This window comes from Procambarus clarkii, chromosome 43, assembly GCF_040958095.1.
Source record: "Procambarus clarkii isolate CNS0578487 chromosome 43, FALCON_Pclarkii_2.0, whole genome shotgun sequence".
In the NCBI taxonomy this organism is placed as follows: Eukaryota; Metazoa; Arthropoda; class Malacostraca; order Decapoda; family Cambaridae; genus Procambarus; species Procambarus clarkii.
In genome coordinates this window covers 16,066,368-16,089,701 of record NC_091192.1, presented here as the reverse complement: position 1 = coordinate 16,089,701, position 23,334 = coordinate 16,066,368, and the positions used below count along the sequence as shown (strand labels likewise).

The following is a 23,334-nucleotide window of genomic DNA, read 5'->3' as shown; positions in this document are numbered from 1 at the left end:
CAGCAAAGTGCCACTCCACAACCGGAGACAGGAACAAGGACACGCCACCGTGAAACACAGTACCAATGCACACGTGCAGCAGCAGCAGCAACAGGCACCACTGCAACATGCAACATGTAAATAGCAACTCCCTTCTGCAAAGGCAGAGAACGGAGCAGGCAGACCCCAGACAGGGCCAACGGAGACACGGCAAAACCCCACAGGCCCAGAAACCTGCACCAGGCGACCGACGGCGGAGAAAACCCCGCTCGATACCTGCTGGATGAGGTACTGGGAGCTCTTTCACACCTCAAGCCCGGCCCAAGGCCAGGCTAGACCGGCCAGAGGGTGGCCCACCAGGCAGCTGCTAGGAGCAGTCCACCGGCCCACATACCCCCACAACCAGGACGGGCCGGAACTGCCATACGAAAACAGGCTAGTGCGCCCTGGAAGTCCACGGACGAACCAGCAAGAAGGCTTATGCTTGCAAGTAGGTCGTGTAACAAGCACAGACCTCTGATGGTAATACAGTGTTCCCCAAATGTGCCAATAGCACCACTGCACTCCACTGGTACTATCCCGCAAGTTCTACCAGATAGGCGGGACCCAAGAGCCAGAGCTCAAATCCTGCAAGCACAGCCAGGAGCCTTACCAGGTGAGTACAGAACCAACCCTACAACCCCCACACCTCACAACATTAAAAAAGGAGGGTCCCCTGAATGACTCCAGCATGGGTTGGACATGCACATGAGGGGGACAGGAAGTGTTGAAAAAAGGGACAGTCACTGGTGTGCGAACGGTCTCAGTCGTACAAAAATATACCTAAATAAAGACAGGTATATAAACAACTCCGCATCCAGCGCCCGGCCAAAACACGCCAGACCGCAGAAACTCACCTGGCGAACGGTGGCACGAACTTGACACGACTCCCTGGTTCCCTCCCACGACTCCCTGACACGACTTGACACGACTCCCTGGTTCGTGCCCAGAAGAACCAGGGAGCACCGCCAGGTGAAGACGCCAGAGCCGGACCCTGCCGGACCCGCAGGAGAGCAGGGAGAAGCGAAGGAGGCGGTCCACACCCATGACACAGGGAAAAACCGCGGTGTCCTCCCCAGAACTGGGAACCAGGACACCCCCGGCGCGAAGGGGCACATACCGCAGTCAGGGAGAAGAACGAGAGGCGAAGCACTGTAGCAAAAAGGGCGCAAAACACCAGCACTGAAACACCGCCCAGACCAAAACAAACTCCACGGCGCATAACACGCTGGCTGAACCGCACACCCTCTGTGCGGGAAGGCGCCAGCCAGGACAACTGCACGAGAAAAGTAGCCAAAAGAGGAAGCAGGAACAATAAAACCGGCCAAAGAAGCAAAGAGCCCAAAAAGGAACCCAACCGGGTGACAAGCAGCCCAACCGGGCGACAAGCAGCCCAACCGGGCGACAAGCAGCCCAACCGGGCGACAAGCAGCCCAACCGGGCGACAAGCAGCCCAACCGGGCGACAAGCAGCCCAACAGGGCGACAAGCAGCCCAACAGGGCGACAAGTAGCCCAACAGGGCGACAAGGAGCCCAACAGGGCGACAAGGAGCCCAACAGGGCGACAAGTAGCCCAACAGGGCGACAAGGAAGAGGAGCCGACAGACGTTCCAATAATATGGGAAGTAGCGAAAAACCTTCCCGTACCCTCGAGAACACAGAAGCCAACACTAGTCCTGAAGGCACACGAAGGCGCAGGCGCACCCGAGATCAGAAGTCACGCAGAACCACATCGAACGGGGAAACATGACGAAAACACCGTCCCAAAAAGGGGTGGGAGGAAACACCCACCCACAGGACGGAACCAACCAACTCAAAGGCCAAGGAACCGAGCCTGGGGAGGGGCCGACGCCCAACAGCACGTACGGCGAGTGGGGAGGAAAGACCCCACTCCGCGTAACCACAAGCCCCGCCTAGAGGGGAATAAAAACCCCCACGGGGTCCAACGGGGCCAAGGCCCCCCAAGTCAGCCCCTCCCCAGCCCCGGGAACCGACACGACAGGCCCCGGGGCCGAGCCGTTCCCCCAAAGCCCCGGCCGTACCAGAAAACTGGGGCAGCCGTGAAAACACGAAGGAAGGGAGCCCACTGGCAGACTCATACAACACGGCTGGAGGAACAGGCTCAAATGCCCCCGTCACTACCCCGGAAGGGGAATTCCCCGAGACTGCCTGAGTCTCAACACCACCAAAAACCCTGCCCCGAACCTACAGCCGGTAAGGAACCGGATGCAGGCAGGAAGGGTGATCCAGGGGAAAGACAAGGGGGCGTGGATGGAACCGAAGCAACCAACACCCCCAAGTCCCAAAACGAACTACAATGGGGCAGCCCCGGGGCTTCTGGGGAGGAAACCACGAGAACGTTGCCACCACCAAGGCTCAAGTGCAACGCCCCTGCTGCCCGCACCCGCTTTGTTAGCACAACTGGGTAACCGAGCCACAACGAGCAACCAAACTCGCAGGACTCCGGGTCGAAGGTGTCACCGACCCCACAGGCAGCAGACGGAGGCAAAACAGAGAGTCACCCAGAGACAAAGGGTGAGAGCAACCCTCAAACTCGCTGGAAGCGAGGGGGGGGGGGGGACTCTGGGGTCACATCCATCGAACCCGCGCGCCCCCAGGGGTTTTCCAGGGTCCCGAGCATTTACTATAAGAGGACTCGCGCTCAGGTAATCCCAGGCAGGGTACTGCTAACCGGCACCCAAAGCTACCAAACAACTTTCTAAGAGCTGAACCCCCGGGACGTGTACACTCACGGGGACCTAGCAGGGGGTACCACCAGAAAATACTCAGAACACAAGAGACACAAGGGGCAAGAACGAAGGCAGACCCCCCCCCCACCAGGTAGATAAACAAAAAGAAAAAGAAAACCCCGCAAGAGGACAGCGTACCCAAGCGGAACAGAGCCGGCCGCTATGATTGGTAAAGACAAGCTGCACAGTACCCTGCACCCCACCAGTGCAAACACTGCCCCTTACTCTAAGGCGAACAAGGGAGACAGAACACCCGAGCACACAAAGAGCGGCCGAAAACCAAGCAGTAAACGGTCAAGCAGGGGCAGGACCCAAGGAACTTGTGGAAGGTGGCCCCAAGCCCCAAGGGCAGTACTTACAGGGCACCTAGGGAAGGAAACCCTAGGCGCATGCAGCCTGAGTACTGGAGAATCGCTCCCGGCTCACACACCACCTAGAAGACAGTCACCACACACTGGGTACAGTGTTAAAACAACCACCGGAGCCAGAGTTCACGACCTCAGCCTTTAGCATCAGCCTTAGAACTGACGGGTGGGTAGCCGGCGTGAGGGGTCTGGGGCTCCCCCTTCCCTCTCCCGGGAAGGGGGAGCTGTGCAGACAGCGGCGCGGCGACGTGTGACTTCATGATCGTTTGCTTGTTTCTTTTAGGGGAGTTTTATCTACTTGTTTGGCTTTTGGTAGCAATATTTTCACCAGAATAGGGGTTTATTTTAGGATGCTTACCTTTCTGGGTACCTGACCCGGTAGATGGCAGACATAGAATGCTTCCAACCACACGGGGGTATCTATAGGCCATTGCTCCCCTTGCTCTCTGAGGGGGCCAGGTTCTGGCTCGTGGTCCCCGGTAGGCCCACAGAACTCCATACACATGACTGATGCCAAAGTCTGACATTAGCATATCAGCCTAGTAAGCTCCAGGGAGCCAAAGGGGCTTCCCCCAGAAAAAAATTCATTAATTTGCATGTCGGAGGCATCCGCTCAAACCCCCCCCCCCCAAGCACAACTAGGCGAGTACAATTAGGTGATTACACACATACTGTATATATATCCGTATTGCAGTTGCTCTCCGCCTTGCTGCTCATATCCACACCGTTCCTAGGTTTATTTGCGGCGAGGCAGAAGCAGACGAATATGGATTACATGACCTGCACTGTGGAAAATCAGGGGGTTGGCACTCATGACACGAAGTCAATGACATCATTAAGAGGTGCCTTGCCTCTGCCCAGTGTCCAGCAGAGAGTGAGCGAGTCTCGCAATCTATTAAACCGTAACTCTGTTAGCACTGCTGGCCGATCAGATGGAATCACACTATTCATTGCCCTTGGAAAAATGGCAGATAATTGATGTGGGACTATACTTGTGTATTCACCCTGGTAGCCACATACATCAATCTCTTTGTTGGCCAAGCAGGAGCCACGGCAACACGGGTTCCTCTAGGCAGTATTCTTAGCACAATCCCTTTCTTGTTATACAGTACAGTGTATGTATAACCTGCTCATGTCTCCCAACACACCTTTCAATAATGACATTACCTTCATTCTCAAAAAATAAAGTAAACAATAAATGTTTTGATCACTATGCTAGTCATATATATAACAATACAAAAATATTGTGGACACAATGGTATCCTTGGCTAATGGAATAATTAATTCCAGGTCATGTTCAGTGCTTCTGGCTTGAGCCATTTTTTGGCAACATTTACAAAGACTCCCATTGATTGTATCTTGGTTGTATTACAACAGTAGCATGTGGAGACCAGAGACCAACTATTGAAGGGAAGATTCAGAGGATATACTGTGTAAAGCCAAGGTATCCCAGCATGGAAACGATCTAACAATGGGAGTCATCAAATGCCTGGCACAGAATGGAGATGGGCACATGAATGTCGTAAGACTGACTCCAGGAGAGGGAGGGAGGTCGCCTTCGTGTTCCTAAGTCACCCCAGCCACTGGAGAGACCGAGTTGACACCAATCGAGGCTTCTCGAGACTGACTAGAAAGCCAGAGTAAGCAAGCTCGTGAAGCACCAATTCATTATTAGCAACACACCTAGTGACTGAGAGCCCACATCAATCAGTTGTTGAGGTAAGCCATAACATTGACATCCTAGAAATGCAGCCTGAAGAGACCCACACGAGTCAACCTGGTAAACATACTGGTTGCTAAGTTCAGCCAGAAAGAAGTACTCGAGATGTTCCATTCAGGTGGGACAACCAGGTATCAACCAGGTGGATGGAAGTATGTCAATAGGTGTCCTGAAAATCCAAGGAAATAAGCTGAGCTTGACTTGACACCCCACGGTGAACCTGGTGGTCATCCAAACCTGTTGGACAGTATGCTTTTGGTGTTCAGCCAGGAAAAGCTTAAAATGATTTTGGGCATAACTAAATCCTTCATTGAGACCAAGAACAGTTGGGACACTACATAAGGAAAGGGGGCCACTGTAATGACTTTCTTCACCAACCATTTATGAATGACTGTGTGAAGAGGGGTAGACAGCTGGGCAGGAATGGACAACCGTGTTCAATTGAGCTCCTGAAAAATAATGTGAAGGCCTGGGCATCCTGGCATTCCTTGTCTACACTTGCCAAAATACCCTCAAATGTATTTATCCTCCATTATGCTGTCACTAGTCTTTACCATGAAAGGACTTTTGCCAACTTTCTTGGTTCAGACATCAAGCAAGCAGGAGACCTGACAGTCGAGTGGACAGCACTTGGGGTTCATAGTTCTAAGGTTCCGGATTTCATCCCCTGTGGAGGCGGAAACAAATGGGCAGAGTTTTGTTCACCCTGATGCCCTTGTTCCTGTAGCAGTAAATAGATACCTGGGGATAGACAGCTGCTACAGGCTGCTTCCTGGGGGTGTGTAACAAAAAGGGAGGCCTGGTGAGAACTGGGCCACAGGGATGCTAAAGCCCCAAAATCATCTTAAGATAACCTCAAGATAAGCAGAACCTGAAACCAAGACATCAGAAGGATCATCTTACCTTGTAGGACTCCAAACCTGGTTATGACCTAGAGCAGCAGCTGGATCAAGAAAAAGTGGCACAGAAACCCTAACCTTGATCAGTGCAGCTGTAAGGTATCCACAGGAAGGACCTGGTGATTGGGGATCAGAGTTGTGAACAAGGAAGACGCCAATACCACACCAACGCAAAGAGGTCCACATCTGGGTGCTTGCAAGTTTCACAAAGCCAAAATGAAAAAAGTGCCATCAATGGTCCATTCCATGGAAACAGGAAGGAGCCAGGACAGGCCATCCATGGGAACACTGAACACTCCCTGGTTGTGAACAGCACAGAGAGCCAAACCCTGAGAACCCTAAACCCTGCGAACCCATACCCTGAGAGAACCAAACCCTACTCGAAGTGTCCAGCTCCAATAAGAGAGACTGGTGAGAAAACCCCGGTTGAGAAAATGAACCACTGGGGAACAGTCCGAATGGAGCTGAAGATTGGAACCCTGGGGAATCTGAATCCTCCATGGACTTCTACATGCACTCAGATCCTCGATGGATTGTGGCCATGTCACATAGTCACACTCTCCAAAACTGCACTGTGCACCTGACAAAGGGGAGGAGACCAAGGAAAAGTCTCCTTTCCAGTACCCAGGCTAGCTTGGCAAGTGCTGGTCACAAAGGTCCAATCCAGAGCTGAGGAGTCCATGAAGACATTGAGTGAGGGGGGGGGGAAAGAAGGCACCAGGAAACCATATCTCGTAAAGCCCAAAGAAAAAGCTGGCAATGTAGGGGCCAGCAAAAGGCCAATGGGGCCAGCACCCAGTGATAGCAACGGCAGCAAAAGTAGCTGCCCAGGAGGTACCAGAACAGCCACCACCTTGCCTAGAGGCAAGGTGTGGTTTGCTATGCAAGCAAAATTCAGGTTCTTGCAAAGCTGCTTGAGCAACCTTTGAATTACTTGGGGCCAACTCAACACCAAAAGATGGCGGTGCTGCCACTAGAGGAAGGAAAAACAAAGCTGACAGAGTTCCACATGAGGCCCAGCCAAGTTTGAACCTGGGATGTAACCAACCGGGTTTTCTGCCAGTTCACCAGGAATCAACCCGTTCTCGCAAATTTAATAAGTCAATATTGACTTATTAAATATGTGCATAGGTGACATACTTAACATAATAGTTTCCCTTGAAAAGCTTCATAGAAAACACCGACCTTACCTAACCTACTTAGTATGTTAAGATAAGCATCTTATTGCTTCGTAATTACAATTATTACCTAACCTATAATAGGTATAGGTTAAGTAATAATTGTAATTACGAAGCAATAACATGCTTATCTTAAGATACTAACAAGGTTAGGTAAGGTCGGTGTTTTCTATGAATCTTTTTAAGGGTATCTATTATGTTTAGTATATCACCTATGCACGTAGTTAATAAGTCAATATTGACTTTACGAATTTGCGAGAACGGGTTGCAGGAATCCGAATCTGGAGAGATGGGAAAGAACCAGATCTCTGGCTAGCAGACATGCAGACCAGCTGGGAGCCCACACCAGCTAGTCATCGAGGTAGGCTAAAACCCGAACCCCCCAACAAATGAACACGAGTCCTAACAACCCAAGTGGAGCCAGATTGAGCCTAAATGGGAGAACCTGAAAGTGTTAAGCCTGCTTCCTCATGACAAAACCTAGCCAATCCATTAACCTCAGATGTGTAGGACTTGCCAATACGAGAACCGGAGGTCCAGTACCGCAGCAGATACCTTCCAAGCGGAGTGAGTAAGGTACCGACCCAATGGAGAAAAAGTGACTGTGGGAAGCACATGCGACCCGGCATCTGGCTCCACAGACAACCTAATTCAATCCATAGACAGCCTTCCTCGATCCACAGATGGCATACTCGAGCCACAGCAGCTCTGCTAGACTGACTCCAGGAACGTGAACAAGAATGTCGATAAGAGAGAAGGTCCTAAACAGGCCAACAGACCACAGCTGCCAATGAGAGGAACTGTGCCACCACATCCTCAGTAAAGATGAAAGAAGAAAACAGGGAGGCAGACAGGAGAGCCAATGCCCATGCCAAATCCAAAGATAGAGCCAACACAGCCTGTCGACACACAACCCAGAACATGGAAATGTACAGCTTGGTAAGCACAACCGATGCAGCCCCATAAGAAGCTAAGACTCCGGCATAGGGTCCCCTCTGCCAAGTGCTGCAATGTCCTTGGGGGGACAGCAGAACTGACACGTGGTCTCCAGCGGACAACCGCCACGGGGTCTCCAGCGGACAACCGCCACGGGGTCTCCAGCGGACAACCGCCACGGGGTCTCCAGCGGACAACCGCCACGGGGTCTCCAGCGGACAACCGCCACGGGGTCTCCAGCGGACAACCGCCACGGGGTCTCCAGCGGACAACCGCCACGGGGTCTCCAGCGGACAACCGCCACGGGGTCTCCAGCGGACAACCGCCACGGGGTCTCCAGCGGACAACCGCCACGGGGTCTCCAGCGGACAACCGCCACGGGGGCTCCAGCGGACAACCGCCACGGGGGCTCCAGCGGACAACCGCCACGGGGGCTCCAGCGGACAACCGCCACGGGGGCTCCAGCGGACAACCGCCACGGGGGCTCCAGCGGACAACCGCCACGGGGGCTCCAGCGGACAACCGCCACGGGGGCTCCAGCGGACAACCGCCACGGGGGCTCCAGCGGACAACCGCCACGGGGGCTCCAGCGGACAACCGCCACGGGGGCTCCAGCGGACAACCGCCACGGGGGCTCCAGCGGACAACCGCCACGGGGGCTCCAGCGGACAACCGCCACGGGGGCTCCAGCGGACAACCGCCACGGGGGCTCCAGCGGACAACCGCCACGGGGGCTCCAGCGGACAACCGCCACGGGGGCTCCAGCGGACAACCGCCACGGGGGCTCCAGCGGACAACCGCCACGGGGGCTCCAGCGGACAACCGCCACGGGGGCTCCAGCGGACAACCGCCACGGGGGCTCCAGCGGACAACCGCCACGGGGGCTCCAGCCGACAACCGCCACGGGGGCACCAGCCGACAACCGCCACGGGGGCTCCAGCCGACAACCGCCACGGGGGCTCCAGCCGACAACCGCCACGGGGGCTCCAGCCGACAACCGCCACGGGGGCTCCAGCCGACAACCGCCACGGGGGCTCCAGCCGACAACCGCCACGGGGGCTCCAGCGGACAACCGCCACGGGGTCTCCAGCGGACAACCGCCACGGGGTCTCCAGCGGACAACCGCCACGGGGTCTCCAGCAGACAACCGTCACGGGGTCTCCAGCAGACAACCGTCACGGGGTCTCCAGCAGACAACCGTCACGGGGTCTCCAGCAGACAACCGTCACGGGGTCTCCAGCAGACAACCGTCACGGGGTCTCCAGCAGACAACCGTCACGGGGTCTCCAGCAAAGAACCGTCACGGGGTCTCCAAGCAGACAACCGTCACGGGGTCTCCAGCGGACAACCGTCACGGGGTCTCCAGCGGACAACCGTCACGGGGTCTCCAGCGGACAACCGTCACGGGGTCTCCAGCGGACAACCGTCACGGGGTCTCCAGCAGACAACCGTCACGGGGTCTCCAGCAGACAACCGTCACGGGGTCTCCAGCAGACAACCGTCACGGGGTCTCCAGCAGACAACCGTCACGGGGTCTCCAGCAAAGAACCGTCACGGGGTCTCCAAGCAGACAACCGTCACGGGGTCTCCAGCAGACAACCGTCACGGGGTCTCCAGCAGACAACCATCACAGGGTCTCCAAGCAGGCAACCGTCACAGATGCTCTAGCAGACAACCACAGACTTTTGACATCTGGATATTTTCATGTTACATTCATACTTAGGTAAAGTACACCACTGCCATGCTCCATTCATACATAGGTACAGTAAATCTTTGTCCAAAAATAAAGCATCATTCTTGCAGGATGTTCTCATAAAGAGAGCCAAGGTAGATCACACTAACGTGATGCATCAAATGAACAAATCCACAAGGGCCGTGACAAGGATTCGAACCTGCGTCCGGGAGCATCCCAGACACTGCCTTAATCGACTGAGCTATGACAGGGTAAAAGGGTTGAAACCGACGTTCTACTGAACTTACTGGATCCTGTAGCCTCTCCGAGACACAAACCAGGCTTTTACACAACCCCCCCCCCTGCACCCGAGCTATGTCAATAGGCCGTTCTCCCTCTTCGCCCTTACATCACACACAGAGATCACACTAACGTGATGCATCAAATGAACAAATCCACAAGGGCCGTGGCGAGGAACGAACCTGCGTCCGGGAGCATCCCAGACACTCCCAGAGGCTACGGGATCCAGTAAGTTCAGTAGAACTTCAGTTTCAACCCTTTTACCCTGTCATAGCTCAGTCGATTAAGGCAGTGTCTGGGATGCTCCCGGACGCAGGTTCGAATCCTCGTCACGGCCCTTGTGGATTTGTTCAGAGCCAAGGTAAGTACTGCTTGTGCATCACATTGGTCTATGAGTACTGGACAAGTCTCCTCATGATGCCTCTCCTCCTCTTACATACCTTCTATAACTCCTCCATGATACCTCTCTCATTCTACAGTTTCACCACTTTCCACTTCATAGAAAATTGTGCAATTTTAATACGTATGGTATTGTATAGGATCAACACAAGCTTGGTATGGAAGTGGTGATAGAGATGAAAATAGCACACGGTCAGTACAGACTTGCCGAGGCCTGGAGTCTATTGCACACTATTGCAGAGGCCTAGAGTCTATTGCACACTATTGCAGAGGCCTAGAGTCTATTGCACACTATTCCAGAGGCCTAGGGTTTATTGAAATGTACTGCAGACTGTTACAGAGGCCAGAGGAATCAGAACACCAACTGTATATTATTGCAGAGTTCGCGAAGTTCAATAAGACTACAGTATTGCAAAGCCCTGGGGTTTTGATATACAGTATTGTAATTTATTGTAGAGTCTGGGGTTTCAGTATGTCTATTGCAGACTGTTACAGTGGTCAGGAACCTCAATATGCCTATTCTAGATACTGTAATGGCAGTTCTAGGGTCTCAACAGGCTTATTACACTTCAACAGAGATCGGTAGGGCTTCAATATAACTATTGTATTGGTCAGGGTTTTCAACGGGCATCTTTGCCCCTGTAGTGACAAAGAAACCTAAGAAAACTGCATCTTACACATTTATACTGTGGTAACATTTCAGATAGAACTGATAAACTTGAGAGAATGGGGAAGAAAAGGAAATGACAAACGTACTAGAGAAATGTACCAGTTACGTAGCGGGCAGTTGCTCACTCAAGTGTTGGGGAACACTAGATGCTTATTGCATACTATGTCATCACCCAACTACTGTAGTACAGAAAGTTATCTGATTTTCTTTTATAATAATTTGCCTGTACCTGCTATTCTTTTTCCTTAAATGTCTGCTTGGAGTAAATAAACATAAATGTGTCAGAGTAGGACTTCCCATACCTCCTCTTTGGTTTGTTCAACCATTTTATATTTCCGGTTGGCGTCGTCGGCCTGGCGTCTCCATGCCTCGCATGCGGTCCGTGCCTGAGCAATGCCCTCCTCCCATGATGCGAGCTACAAAATGTTTCACGTTATAAGGACTTGAAGGGGTATCTCAGGCCTAAGCAATGCCCTCCCATGATGTAAACTGCAAAAGGTTCTTGTATAGGGACTAGAAGGGTACTCTCTAAAAACTGTTAAAAGGCTAGAAGGTGTATCTCAAGCCTGACAAAAGTTTTATTTTCAAGCTACAAAAACTGTAAGTGGTAGCTTTCTCAGGCTTAAATGAACTGAAGTTTTATGAAGTAAACAATGTCATACTGATGTGGTGTGACATACAGGATACGCAGAAATTGACAACATAACTAACATATGATGTAAAAGTAAAGTGAAGAATACATGCATGAGACGGCGTATTTATGGAGGAGTCGTGGATTGGTTCCAAGACGAGGTGTAATGGTGTTGCACACGAAATTAAGGCACATAGGATACCGACAGATAAATTTAAATAAATAGTTGTATATTGTAAATTATGAAGTTGGGCTCACCCATAATTTTTGACAAAAACCTTTTTAAATTGAAACAATTCCAAGTTTCACCCACCTTAGCACGGTTTGTGGCCAGTTCCTCCCTGAGCCGTTGGATTTCAGAAGTGCTGGAGTTGCTGCTAGTGGTGAAGGGAGCCATAAGAGGAGATTGAGATAAATGATTACAAAGTGGATTTCGACTGTGAGGGGACATGGAACTAAGGTCGAACAAGCCTCCACTTGTGCCACTTGAAGAGAATACTCCACTTCCACTTATTTTGCCTACTCCATTAGTGCCTAGGAATGCTGCTGCTCCCTGTAAATTACCACAAAATTATTACATGGCAATTGCTGTACATAAAACCAGCATTAAATGTAATGAAACTCCAATTTCTGGCAAGTGCCAGAAGCTCCCTGAACCTGTTATGTACTGATATGGTACCATCTACTAGGTCGCATCAGCCGTGGAGCTCTAAAGGCCTACTGGAACCAGCATCAGAACCTGACCCCCTCAAAGTGCCACAGGGAGCCGGTGACATTTATTTTCGACACCCACCATGGAAGACAACCAGAAATTAATTATTATACACACACAGGAATAAGGTAGCTCAAGATATTCTCACCTCATTCAGTACAATGTGTTTATATATACACAAAAATTGTCTTGACACTTCCGTGGAAATAAAATTTTTATTCACCGAGACTCTAGGCGACTTCAATTGTAGACCCCACGTGAGTGATGCCAAAACTATCGACTGAGCTATTGAGTAGTCTTAAATAAGGAAAGTTTCACCAGGATGCGATAAACCGGGTGAGCTGCCCCCCTCAAAAAGGAGACGGAGTGAATGTGGCGTCAAACAGAGCGAACATGACATTGACCAAATGGAGGAGAACTGGTCGCAGAAGTGCATGCATCCTGATCTCTCACCCCACAAAAGGCCTACCAACAGGCAACAGCCGAGCTCTACCCGACCACCTCGAAAATGAGAATGGAAACCCGGTAAACAGAGGTCCATAAAGGGCTGACAAGATGCAGCCACTGAAGAAAGGAACTGTGCAACATCCCCAGGTAAAGGGAAAGAACAAAAGGGAGAAGTGGGAAGGAGAACAAGGGCTGAGACCAAATGCAAAGAATAGGCCAACACAGCCTGATATGTAAGTTGGGTTGTGAAGAATGTGGCCACCACAACCTAGAGCACGGGAGCGTACATCTTAGAAAGCATAGCCAATGCAGCCACAGCGGAGGCCAAGGAGAGGTTTCAAAGAAAGAAGGGACTGGCTGAAAGGTAAACCCAGAAGCTTTGGTGGGACTAGCCCGTCAACTGCCTCCACACACAAATTGGAAGGGGCAATCCCTGGAGTTGCCAATCTACATCCTGAGCTAAACTCTGCCCTGACCAACCTGGAACCCTGAGACGCTTCATCGTAAGAAGCACAGTGGTAAGAACAGAGGAAGAGCAAACCATACCCGAATGGGATGGAAGAAGAAGTGCAGACAGAGGCAATGTAGAGGTCACCAACACCACCACTTCTAAAGTCCTAAAAACCAACTGGTACAGCTCCGGGGCAACCCAATGGGCACACACACCCTAGACCGCTGCAATTGAAAAAACCCAACACACAAAGCAGTCGCTGCCTGGAATACCCTAACCTAATTAGGAGAGCCACAAAGAAGAGCTGCTGGCAAATCCCAGCAGGACTCGGGTCAGAATCAAAGGTGTAAACAACCCAACATGCAGCATTGCAGAGGCAGAAGGAATGAACGCCATCACAAAACATGGACGACACGCAACCCTCAAACTTGCATGAAATGAAAGCAGGTTTGGAAGGAATATCCATAAGATCACCAAACCCACAAGGAATTTCCAGGACCTGAAGGGAACACCCAAGCAGGACACCCTGGCACTAGGACTGTCAGACCTAAAAGTGACCCGACATAGTCTGGGTGATGCCGTGAAGAACTACCAGTGAACTACCACCCTCCAAAGTCACGCCTGACAGTCTAAAGACATCACACTTCACCCAGGGTGAGTCAACACTAGCGAGGAGGACTTCTACGGAAATGATTCCCAAACACTGGAGGGAAAGCACACACTTCAACTAGGCGAGAACACCCTCAACTAGGTGAGTGCACAGAGAAGGTAACCCTGCACTCATGCAGCTCCAAGATCACTCAAAACTTGGTTCATGTTACTCTACAGTTTACAGCACCCACCCACTTGGCTCAACAAGCAAAACACAGGGGCCAGCATAGAAGAGAGGTGACCTGGTGCTCATTACATCACAGAACTGAGGTTGGGAAGGAGAGTGGCGGTGAAGTTACCTATCCCGTCCCTGCTAACTAATGGGGTGAATGAAACTGTGCTTGTTCCAAGAGAATTCGATCATTTGTTTACACCGATAGGGAAGTTTTTTCAGCGGGTCTCGAGGCTTTGGTCTCTACTGAAGCTATTAGTGGTTTGTTTTGACTCGATGACTTTGTGGTTGCCTTCCCAATTGGGCGACAAAAATTTGTCACCAGCTCCCTGCACCTCTTTTAGGGGGGATGGGGCAGGTTCTGTTGCTGGTCCCCAGTAGGCCTATATAACTACTCAGCTGTTATGACCTAGTAGATGGTACCATCTTGGTACATGTAGCTTCAGGGAGCTAAGTAGGGCTTCCCTCAGAAACTAGAGTTTTGTATAATAAAAAGGAACATACAGGCTTTCAAATTTGAGTTCAGGAACAAATACAAACACAAAGCTTCATGAAATACCTGATCTAGGGAATTTTCTCTGTGTAAAGATGATTGTAGAAATGAATGTGGGAAAGCTGGAGATGAAGTAGACGATGGCGAAGGATTAGTGAGCAAGCCACCCGATCGTTCCTGGAAGCTGGAACCAGGAATATTTACCGGTGCACTAGACCCAAGCAAGCCTAGAAGGGCACATGGTAAACGTCAGGTAACTTATTAGATTTTAACGTGGCCAACAAATCTAAAGATACTGTAAGCTATTTCTTTAAACCAATCAATAGATTCAACTGAGGATGGGAGACTACTATAATTTGTGTAGTGAGTGGGTACACTGAAACTTGACATGCAAGAAAATTGCAGTTTAACTCCCATTGATCTGGTGCACAAGTATTTCTACTACATAGTGCAAGTATCCTATGTCTTACTGCTACACCATCACACACAAACATCTCCCACTACTACACCATCACACACAAACATCTCCCACTACTACACCATCACACACAAACATCTCCCACTGCTACACCATCACACACAAACATCTCCCATTGCTACACTATCACACACAAACATCTCCCACTGCTACACCATCACACACAAACTTCTCCCACTGCTACACCATCACACACACAAACATCTCCCACTGCTGCACCATCACACACACAAACATCTCCCACTGCTACACCATCACACACAAACTTCTCCCACTGCTACACCATCACACACACAAACATCTCCCACTGCTACACTATCACACACAAACATCTCCCACTGCTACACCATCACACACACAAACATCTCCCACTGCTACACCATCACACACACAAACTTCTCCCACTGCTACACCATCACACACAAACTTCTCCCACTGCTACACCATCACACACAAACTTCTCCCACTGCTACACCATCACACACACAAACATCTCCCACAGCTACACCATCACACACAAACATCTCCCACTGCTACACCATCACACACAAACTTCTTCCACTGCTACACCATCACACACAAACATCTCCCACTGCTACACCATCACACACAAACATCTCCCACTGCTACACCATCACACACAAACTTCTCCCATTGCTACACCATCACACACACAAACTTCTCCCACTGCTACACCATCACACATACAAACTTCTCCCACTCCTACACCATCACACACAAACATCTCCCACTGCTACACCATCACACACACAAACATCTCCCACTGCTACACCATCACACACACAAACTTCTCCCACTGCTACACCATCACACACACAAACTTCTCCCACTCCTACACCATCACACACAAACTTCTCCCACTGCTACACCATCACACACACAATCTTCTTCCACTGCTACACCATCACACACAAACTTCTTCCACTGCTACACCATCACACACACAAACATCTCCCACTGCTACACCATCACACACAAACTTCTCCAACTGCTACACCATCACACACAAACTTCTCCAACTGCTACACCATCACACACAAACTTCTCCAACTGCTACACCATCACACACAAACATCTCCCACTGCTGCACCATCACACACACAAACTTCTTCCACTGCTACACCATCACACACACAAACATCTCCCACTGCTACACCATCACACACAAACTTCTCCAACTGCTACACCATCACACACACAAACTTCTCCAACTGCTACACCATCACACACAAACATCTCCCACTGCTACACCATCACACACACAAACTTCTTCCACTGCTACACCATCACACACACAAACATCTCCCACTGCTACACCATCACACACAAACTTCTCCCACTGCTACACCATCACACACACAAACTTCTCCCACTGCTACACCATCACACACACAAACTTCTCCCACTGCTACACCATCACACACACAAACATCTCCCACTGCTACACCATCACACACACAAACTTCTCCCACTGCTACACCATCACACACACAAACATCTCCCACTGCTACACCATCACACACAAACTTCTCCCACTGCTACACCATCACACACACAAACTTCTCCCACTGCTACACCATCACACACACAAACATCTCCCACTGCTACACCATCACACATACAAACTTCTCCCACTCCTACACCATCACACACAAACATCTCCCACTGCTACACCATCACAAACACAAACATCTCCCACTGCTAACCCATCACACACACAAACATCTCCCACTGCTACACCATCACACACAAACTTCTCCCACTGCTACACCATCACACACACAAACATCTCCCTCTGCTACACCATCACACACACAAACTTCTCCCACTGCTACACCATCACACACACAAACTTCTCCCACTGCTACACCATCACACACACAAACATCTCCCACTGCTACACCATCACACACAAACATCTCCCACTGCTACACCATCACACACAAACTTCTCCCACTGCTACACCATCACACACACAAACTTCTCCCACTGCTACACCATCACACACACACAAACATCTCCCACTGCTACACCATCACACACAAACATCTCCCACTGCTACACCATCACACACAAACTTCTCCCACTGCTACACCATCACACACACAAACATCTCCCACTGCTACACCATCACACACACAAACATCTCCCACTGCTACACCATCACACACAAACATCTCCCACTGCTACACCATCACACACAAACTTCTCCCACTGCTACACCATCACACACACAAACATCTCCCACTGCTACACCATCACACACACAAACTTCTTCCACTGCTACACCATCACAAACACAAACATCTCCCACTGCTAATCCATCACACACACAAACATCTCCCACTGCTACACCATCACACACACAAACATCTCCCACTGCTACACCATCACACACAAACTTCTCCCACTGCTACACCATCACACACACAAACTTCTTCCACTGCTACACCATCACACACAAACTTCTCCCACTGCTACACCATCACACACACAAACTTCTTCCACTGCTACACCATCACACACACAAACTTCTTCCACTGCTACACCATCACACACACAAACATCTCCCACTGCTACACCATCACACACAAACTTCTCCCACTGCTACACCATCACACATACAAACTTCTTCCACTGCTACACCATCACACACACAAACTTCTTCCACTGCTACACCATCACACACACAAACATCTCCCACTGCTACACCATCACACACAAACATCTCCCACTGCTACACCATCACACACAAACATCTCCCACTGCTGCACCATCACACATACAAACTTCTTCCACTGCTACACCATCCCACACACAAACTTCTTCCACTGCTACACCATCACACACAAACTTCTCCCACTGCTACACCATCACACATACAAACTTCTTCCACTGCTACACCATCACACACACAAACTTCTTCCACTGCTACACCATCACACACACAAACATCTCCCACTGCTGCACCATCACACACACAAACTTCTCCCACTGCTACACCATCACACACACAAACTTCTTCCACTGCTACACCATCACACACACAAACTTCTTCCACTGCTACACCATCACACACACAAACATCTCCCACTGCTGCACCATCACACACACAAACTTCTCCCACTGCTACACCATCACACACACAAACTTCTTCCACTGCTACACCATCACACACACAAACATCTCCCACTGCTACACCATCACACACACAAACATCTCCCACTGCTACACCATCACACACACAAACATCTCCCACTGCTACACCATCACACACACAAACATCTCCCACTGCTACACCATCACACACACAAACATCTCCCACTGCTACACCATCACACACACAAACATCTCCCACTGCTACACCATCACACACAAACTTCTCCCACTGCTACACCATCACACACAAACATCTCCCACTGCTACACCATCACACACACAAACTTCACCCACTGCTACACCATCACACATACAAACTTCTTCCACTGCTACACCATCACACACACAAACTTCTCCCACTGCTACACCATCACACACACAAACTTCTCCCACTGCTACACCATCACACACACAAACATCTCCCACTGCTGCACCATCACACACACAAACTTCTCCCACTGCTGCACCATCACACACACAAACATCTCCCACTGCTACACCATCACACACACAAACATCTCCCACTGCTGCACCATCACACACACAAACATCTCCCACTGCTACACCATCACACACAAACATCTCCCACTGCTACACCATCACACACACAAACTTCTCCCACTGCTACACCATCACACACACACACATCTCCCACTACTACACCATCACACACACAAACATCTCCCACTGCTACACCATCACACACACAAACATCTCCCACTGCTACACCATCACACACACAAACATCTCCCACTGCTACACCATCACACACACAAACATCTCCCACTGCTACACCATCACACACACAAACATCTCCCACTGCTACACCATCACACACACAAACTTCTCCCACTGCTACACCATCACACACACAAACATCTCCCACTGCTACACCATCACACACACAAACATCTCCCACTGCTACACCATCACACACACAAACATCTCCCACTGCTACACCATCACACACACAAACATCTCCCACTGCTACACCATCACACACACAAACTTCTCCCACTGCTACACCATCACACACACAAACATCTCCCACTGCTACACCATCACACACAAACATCTCCCACTGCTACACCATCACACACAAACTTCTCCCACTGCTACACCATCACACACAAACTTCTCCCACTGCTACACCATCACACACACAAACATCTCCCACTGCTACACTATCACACACAAACTTCTCCCACTGCTACACCATCACACACACAAACTTCTTCCACTGCTACACCATCACACACACAAACATCTCCCACTGCTACACCATCACACACAAACTTCTCCCACTGCTACACCATCACACACAAACTTCTCCCACTGCTACACCATCACACATACAAACTTCTTCCACTGCTACACCATCACACACACAAACTTCTTCCACTGCTACACCATCACACACACAAACATCTCCCACTGCTACACCATCACACACACAAACATCTCCCACTGCTGCACCATCACACACACAAACATCTCCCACTGCTACACCATCACACACAAACATCTCCCACTGCTACACCATCACACACAAACATCTCCCACTGCTACACCATCACACACAAACATCTCCCACTGCTACACCATCACACACAAACATCTCCCACTGCTGCACCATCACACACACAAACATCTCCCACTGCTACACCATCACACACAAACATCTCCCACTGCTACACCATCACACACAAACATCTCCCACTGCTGCACCATCACACACACAAACATCTCCCACTGCTACACCATCACACACAAACATCTCCCACTGCTACACCATCACACACAAACATCTCCCACTGCTACACCATCACACACAAACATCTCCCACTGCTACACCATCACACACAAACATCTCCCACTGCTACACCATCACACACAAACATCTCCCACTGCTGCACCATCACACACACAAACATCTCCCACTGCTACACCCCAACACCCAAATTTCTCATGATTCACCCCATGTATCAATTCTATAAAAGGTTTCTCACTTGTTAACACATTCACAAGGCGTCTTACCTGAACTAGCTAAACCCGATGATATAGAATTACTTAAAGAATTATTTTCCACTTCTAATTCTCTATCTAATGATGCAGCAATGTTCAGTGGCTCATCTAGGTTTAAATCTTCTAAAGCACTTCCTGTTGAGAAAGAACAAAAAGATTAGTCTATTTATATTTTCTATTAATTCAGCTAATTCTGTATTAGATAATATTGCATGGTGTTACCTATTACAGTACTATCGAGACACCCACTCATACCTAGGACACAGCTTAAGATATGACCAACACTCCATCCATCACTCACTGCTAGTCTACATCTTGTGATATGTAACGCCTCACACCATGTGTAGTAACACTTCTATGCTCACACATACAGGAGCGTCACAGCTGAGTGGACAGCGCTCGGGGTCTTAGTTCTAATGGCCCGGGTTCGATTCCCGGGCCATGGGAAAAGAAACAAATGGGCAAAGTTTTTTACTCTGATGCCTTTGTTCAGCTAGCAGTAAATAGGTACCTGGGAGTTAGACAGCTGCTATGGGCTGCTCCTGGAGATGTGTAATTACCTAAGTGTATTTACAGGATGAGAGCTACACTCGTGGTGTCCCGTCTTCCCAGCACTCTTTGTCATATAACACTTTGAAACTACTGACGGTCTTGGCCTCCACCACCTTCTCACCTAACTTGTTCCAACCGTCTACCGCTATTTGTGAAAGTAAATTTTTTTACATTTCTTCGGCATCTTTGTTTAGTTAGTATAAATCTATGACCTCTTGTTCTTGAAGTTCCAGGTCTCAGGAAATGTTCCCTATCAATTTAATCAAATTCTGTTACTATTTTGTACGTAGTGATCATATCACCACTTTTTCTTCTGTTTTCTAGTTTTAGCATATTTAATGCCTCTAACCTCTCCTCGTAGCTCTTGCCCTTCAGTTCTGGGAGCCACTCAGTAGCATGTCTTTGCACCTTTGCCAGTTTGTTGATGTGCTTCTTAATTTAAGATTTGGGCACCACACAACTGCTGCATATTCCAGCTTTGGTCTATCAAGTCGTAAACAATTTCTTTAGTATTTCGCCATCCATGTATTTAAAAGCAATTCTGAAGTTAGACAGCATAGCGTAGGCTCCTTACACAACATTCTTTATGTGATCCTAAGGTGATGGTTTTCTATCTAGAACCACCCCTAGATCTCTTTATCAGAATTCCTTAAAGATTTCTCACATAATATATAGGTTGTGTGGGGTCTATGATCTCCTATTCCACATTCCATAGCATGGCATTTATTCACACTAAATTTCATTTGCCAAGTGGTGCTCCATATATTGACTTTGTCCAGGTCTTCTTGAAGGGCATGGCAATCATCTAAGTTTCTTATCTTCACTATTATCGTAACATTATCAGCATACATGTTCATATAATTCTGTATTCCTTCTGGTAGATCGTTTATGTAGACAACGAACATTACCGGTGCAAGAACTGAACCCTGTGGTACTCCACTTGTGACATTCCTCCAGTCTGGTACATTGCCTCTGATCACTGCCCTCATTTTTCTATCAGTTAGGAAATTTTTCATCCATGTTAGAAACTTACCTGTCACCCCTTCAATATGTTCCAGTTTCCAGAACAACCTCTTATGTGGAACTCTATCAATAGCCTTTTTTAGGTCCAGATATATGCAGTCAACCCAACCATCTCTTTCCTGTAAAATCTCTGTGGCTCGATCATAGAAACTGAGTAAATTTGTTGGACAGGATCTTCCAGATCGAAAACCATACTGACGATCTGATATTACTGTATATCGTTTGTCTCCAGGTGTTCTATCCATTTAGTTTTAATTATTTTTCCAACATTTTGACCATTACACTTGTCAATGATACCGGTCTATAATTGAGGGGGGTCTGTCTTGCTGCCACTTTTGTAGGTTGGAACTATATTAGCCTTTTCCACACATCTTTTCCACTTCAATTGAAGTGGAATGCTGAGCTCAGGTGCACATTCTCTCAGAACCCACGGTGAAACTCCATCTGGACCAACTGCTTGCTTCGTTCCATGAGCATTTTTTCCACTTCGTCTCTAGACAGCTCTATGTGCTCTATGTTGTTCTCTGGAATACTTAGTGTGTCTAGTTCCCTGAAGATTTCATTTTGTACAAACACACTTTGGAACTTTTTGTTAAATGTTTCACACATTTCCTTTTCATTTTCCGTGAATCTGTTTCCCATTTTCAACCTCTGAATATTATTCTTTACCTGCAATTTGTAGTTTATGAATTTATAGAAGAGGCCTGGTTCTGTTTTACATTTGTCCACTATCCATTTTTCAAAATTTCTTTCTGTCTCTCCTCACTGCCATGTAGTTGTTTCTGCATCTTTGTATTGGTAGTATGTTTGGGGGTTTGGCCTCTTCCTATGTTGATTCCATTTTTGTGTCTTTTAGTCTCTGGCCCTCTCGCAATTTCTGTTGAACCACTCCTGTTTCCTAGTTCAGCATCTCTGCTTTGGTATAAATTGTGATGTGCCTTTATCATATATTTCGCAAAACTTGATAAACATCTCTTTTACGTCATGTCCTAATAACAAGTCTTTCCAGTCAAATTCCCTAAAGAAATGTCTGAGTTCCCCATGTCCTCTCCTGAAATCAGGTTTATCCAACTGCTTCAACCTTATTTTCTTCCAGATTATAACGAATTGCATACTTTATTCCCAAAAAGACATGGTCACATTTACCCAAGGAAGGAAGGTACTGAATGTCAAATATCTCTTCCTCTTTCCGCCCACCCACGCTGGAGGCTCACTGTTCTCGTGACAGTCGCGGTCTCCCCCGGAGTCAAAAAGTTTTCCCATTCCAGTTATTTTAGCTTGGATATTTGTTGTTACCAGCTTTATAAACACTGCAAATTGACTTCCAGCTGGATAGTAATCAAGAACAGAGCCAATTCATGACGAAAGCATTGAAACACGTACGAGGGAAAATTTATTGAGTGTTTGCTGAAAGTAGAGAAACATGAGACTTAGATTTTCATATACAGGTATGCAAATATTCCTTTAGAGCATTCAATTGCAAATAATTGATACCAAACTGAACAATGCAGCACAAAAATTGAGGTCAGAAAGCTGAAAAAGAATATAAACATTTGTGTGTGGTGACGAGTTCACGCGCAACGCTCGGCCGACCTTGATGCGTGATAGCATT

The 23,334-nt window shown here is 48.8% G+C and overlaps 1 protein-coding gene across 1 annotated transcript in view; it reads right to left on the bottom strand.

The window, feature by feature from the left end:
* The window catches only part of LOC123755778 (RING finger protein unk), a 102,933-nt gene that overhangs the window by 3,719 nt on the left and 75,880 nt on the right, over positions 1 to 23,334 (bottom strand). Inside the window, 4 exon segments of the mRNA XM_045738560.2 lie at positions 11,210 to 11,323; positions 11,852 to 12,091; positions 14,531 to 14,691; positions 20,160 to 20,282. Coding sequence (XP_045594516.1) covers positions 11,210 to 11,323; positions 11,852 to 12,091; positions 14,531 to 14,691; positions 20,160 to 20,282 — 638 coding nt within the window.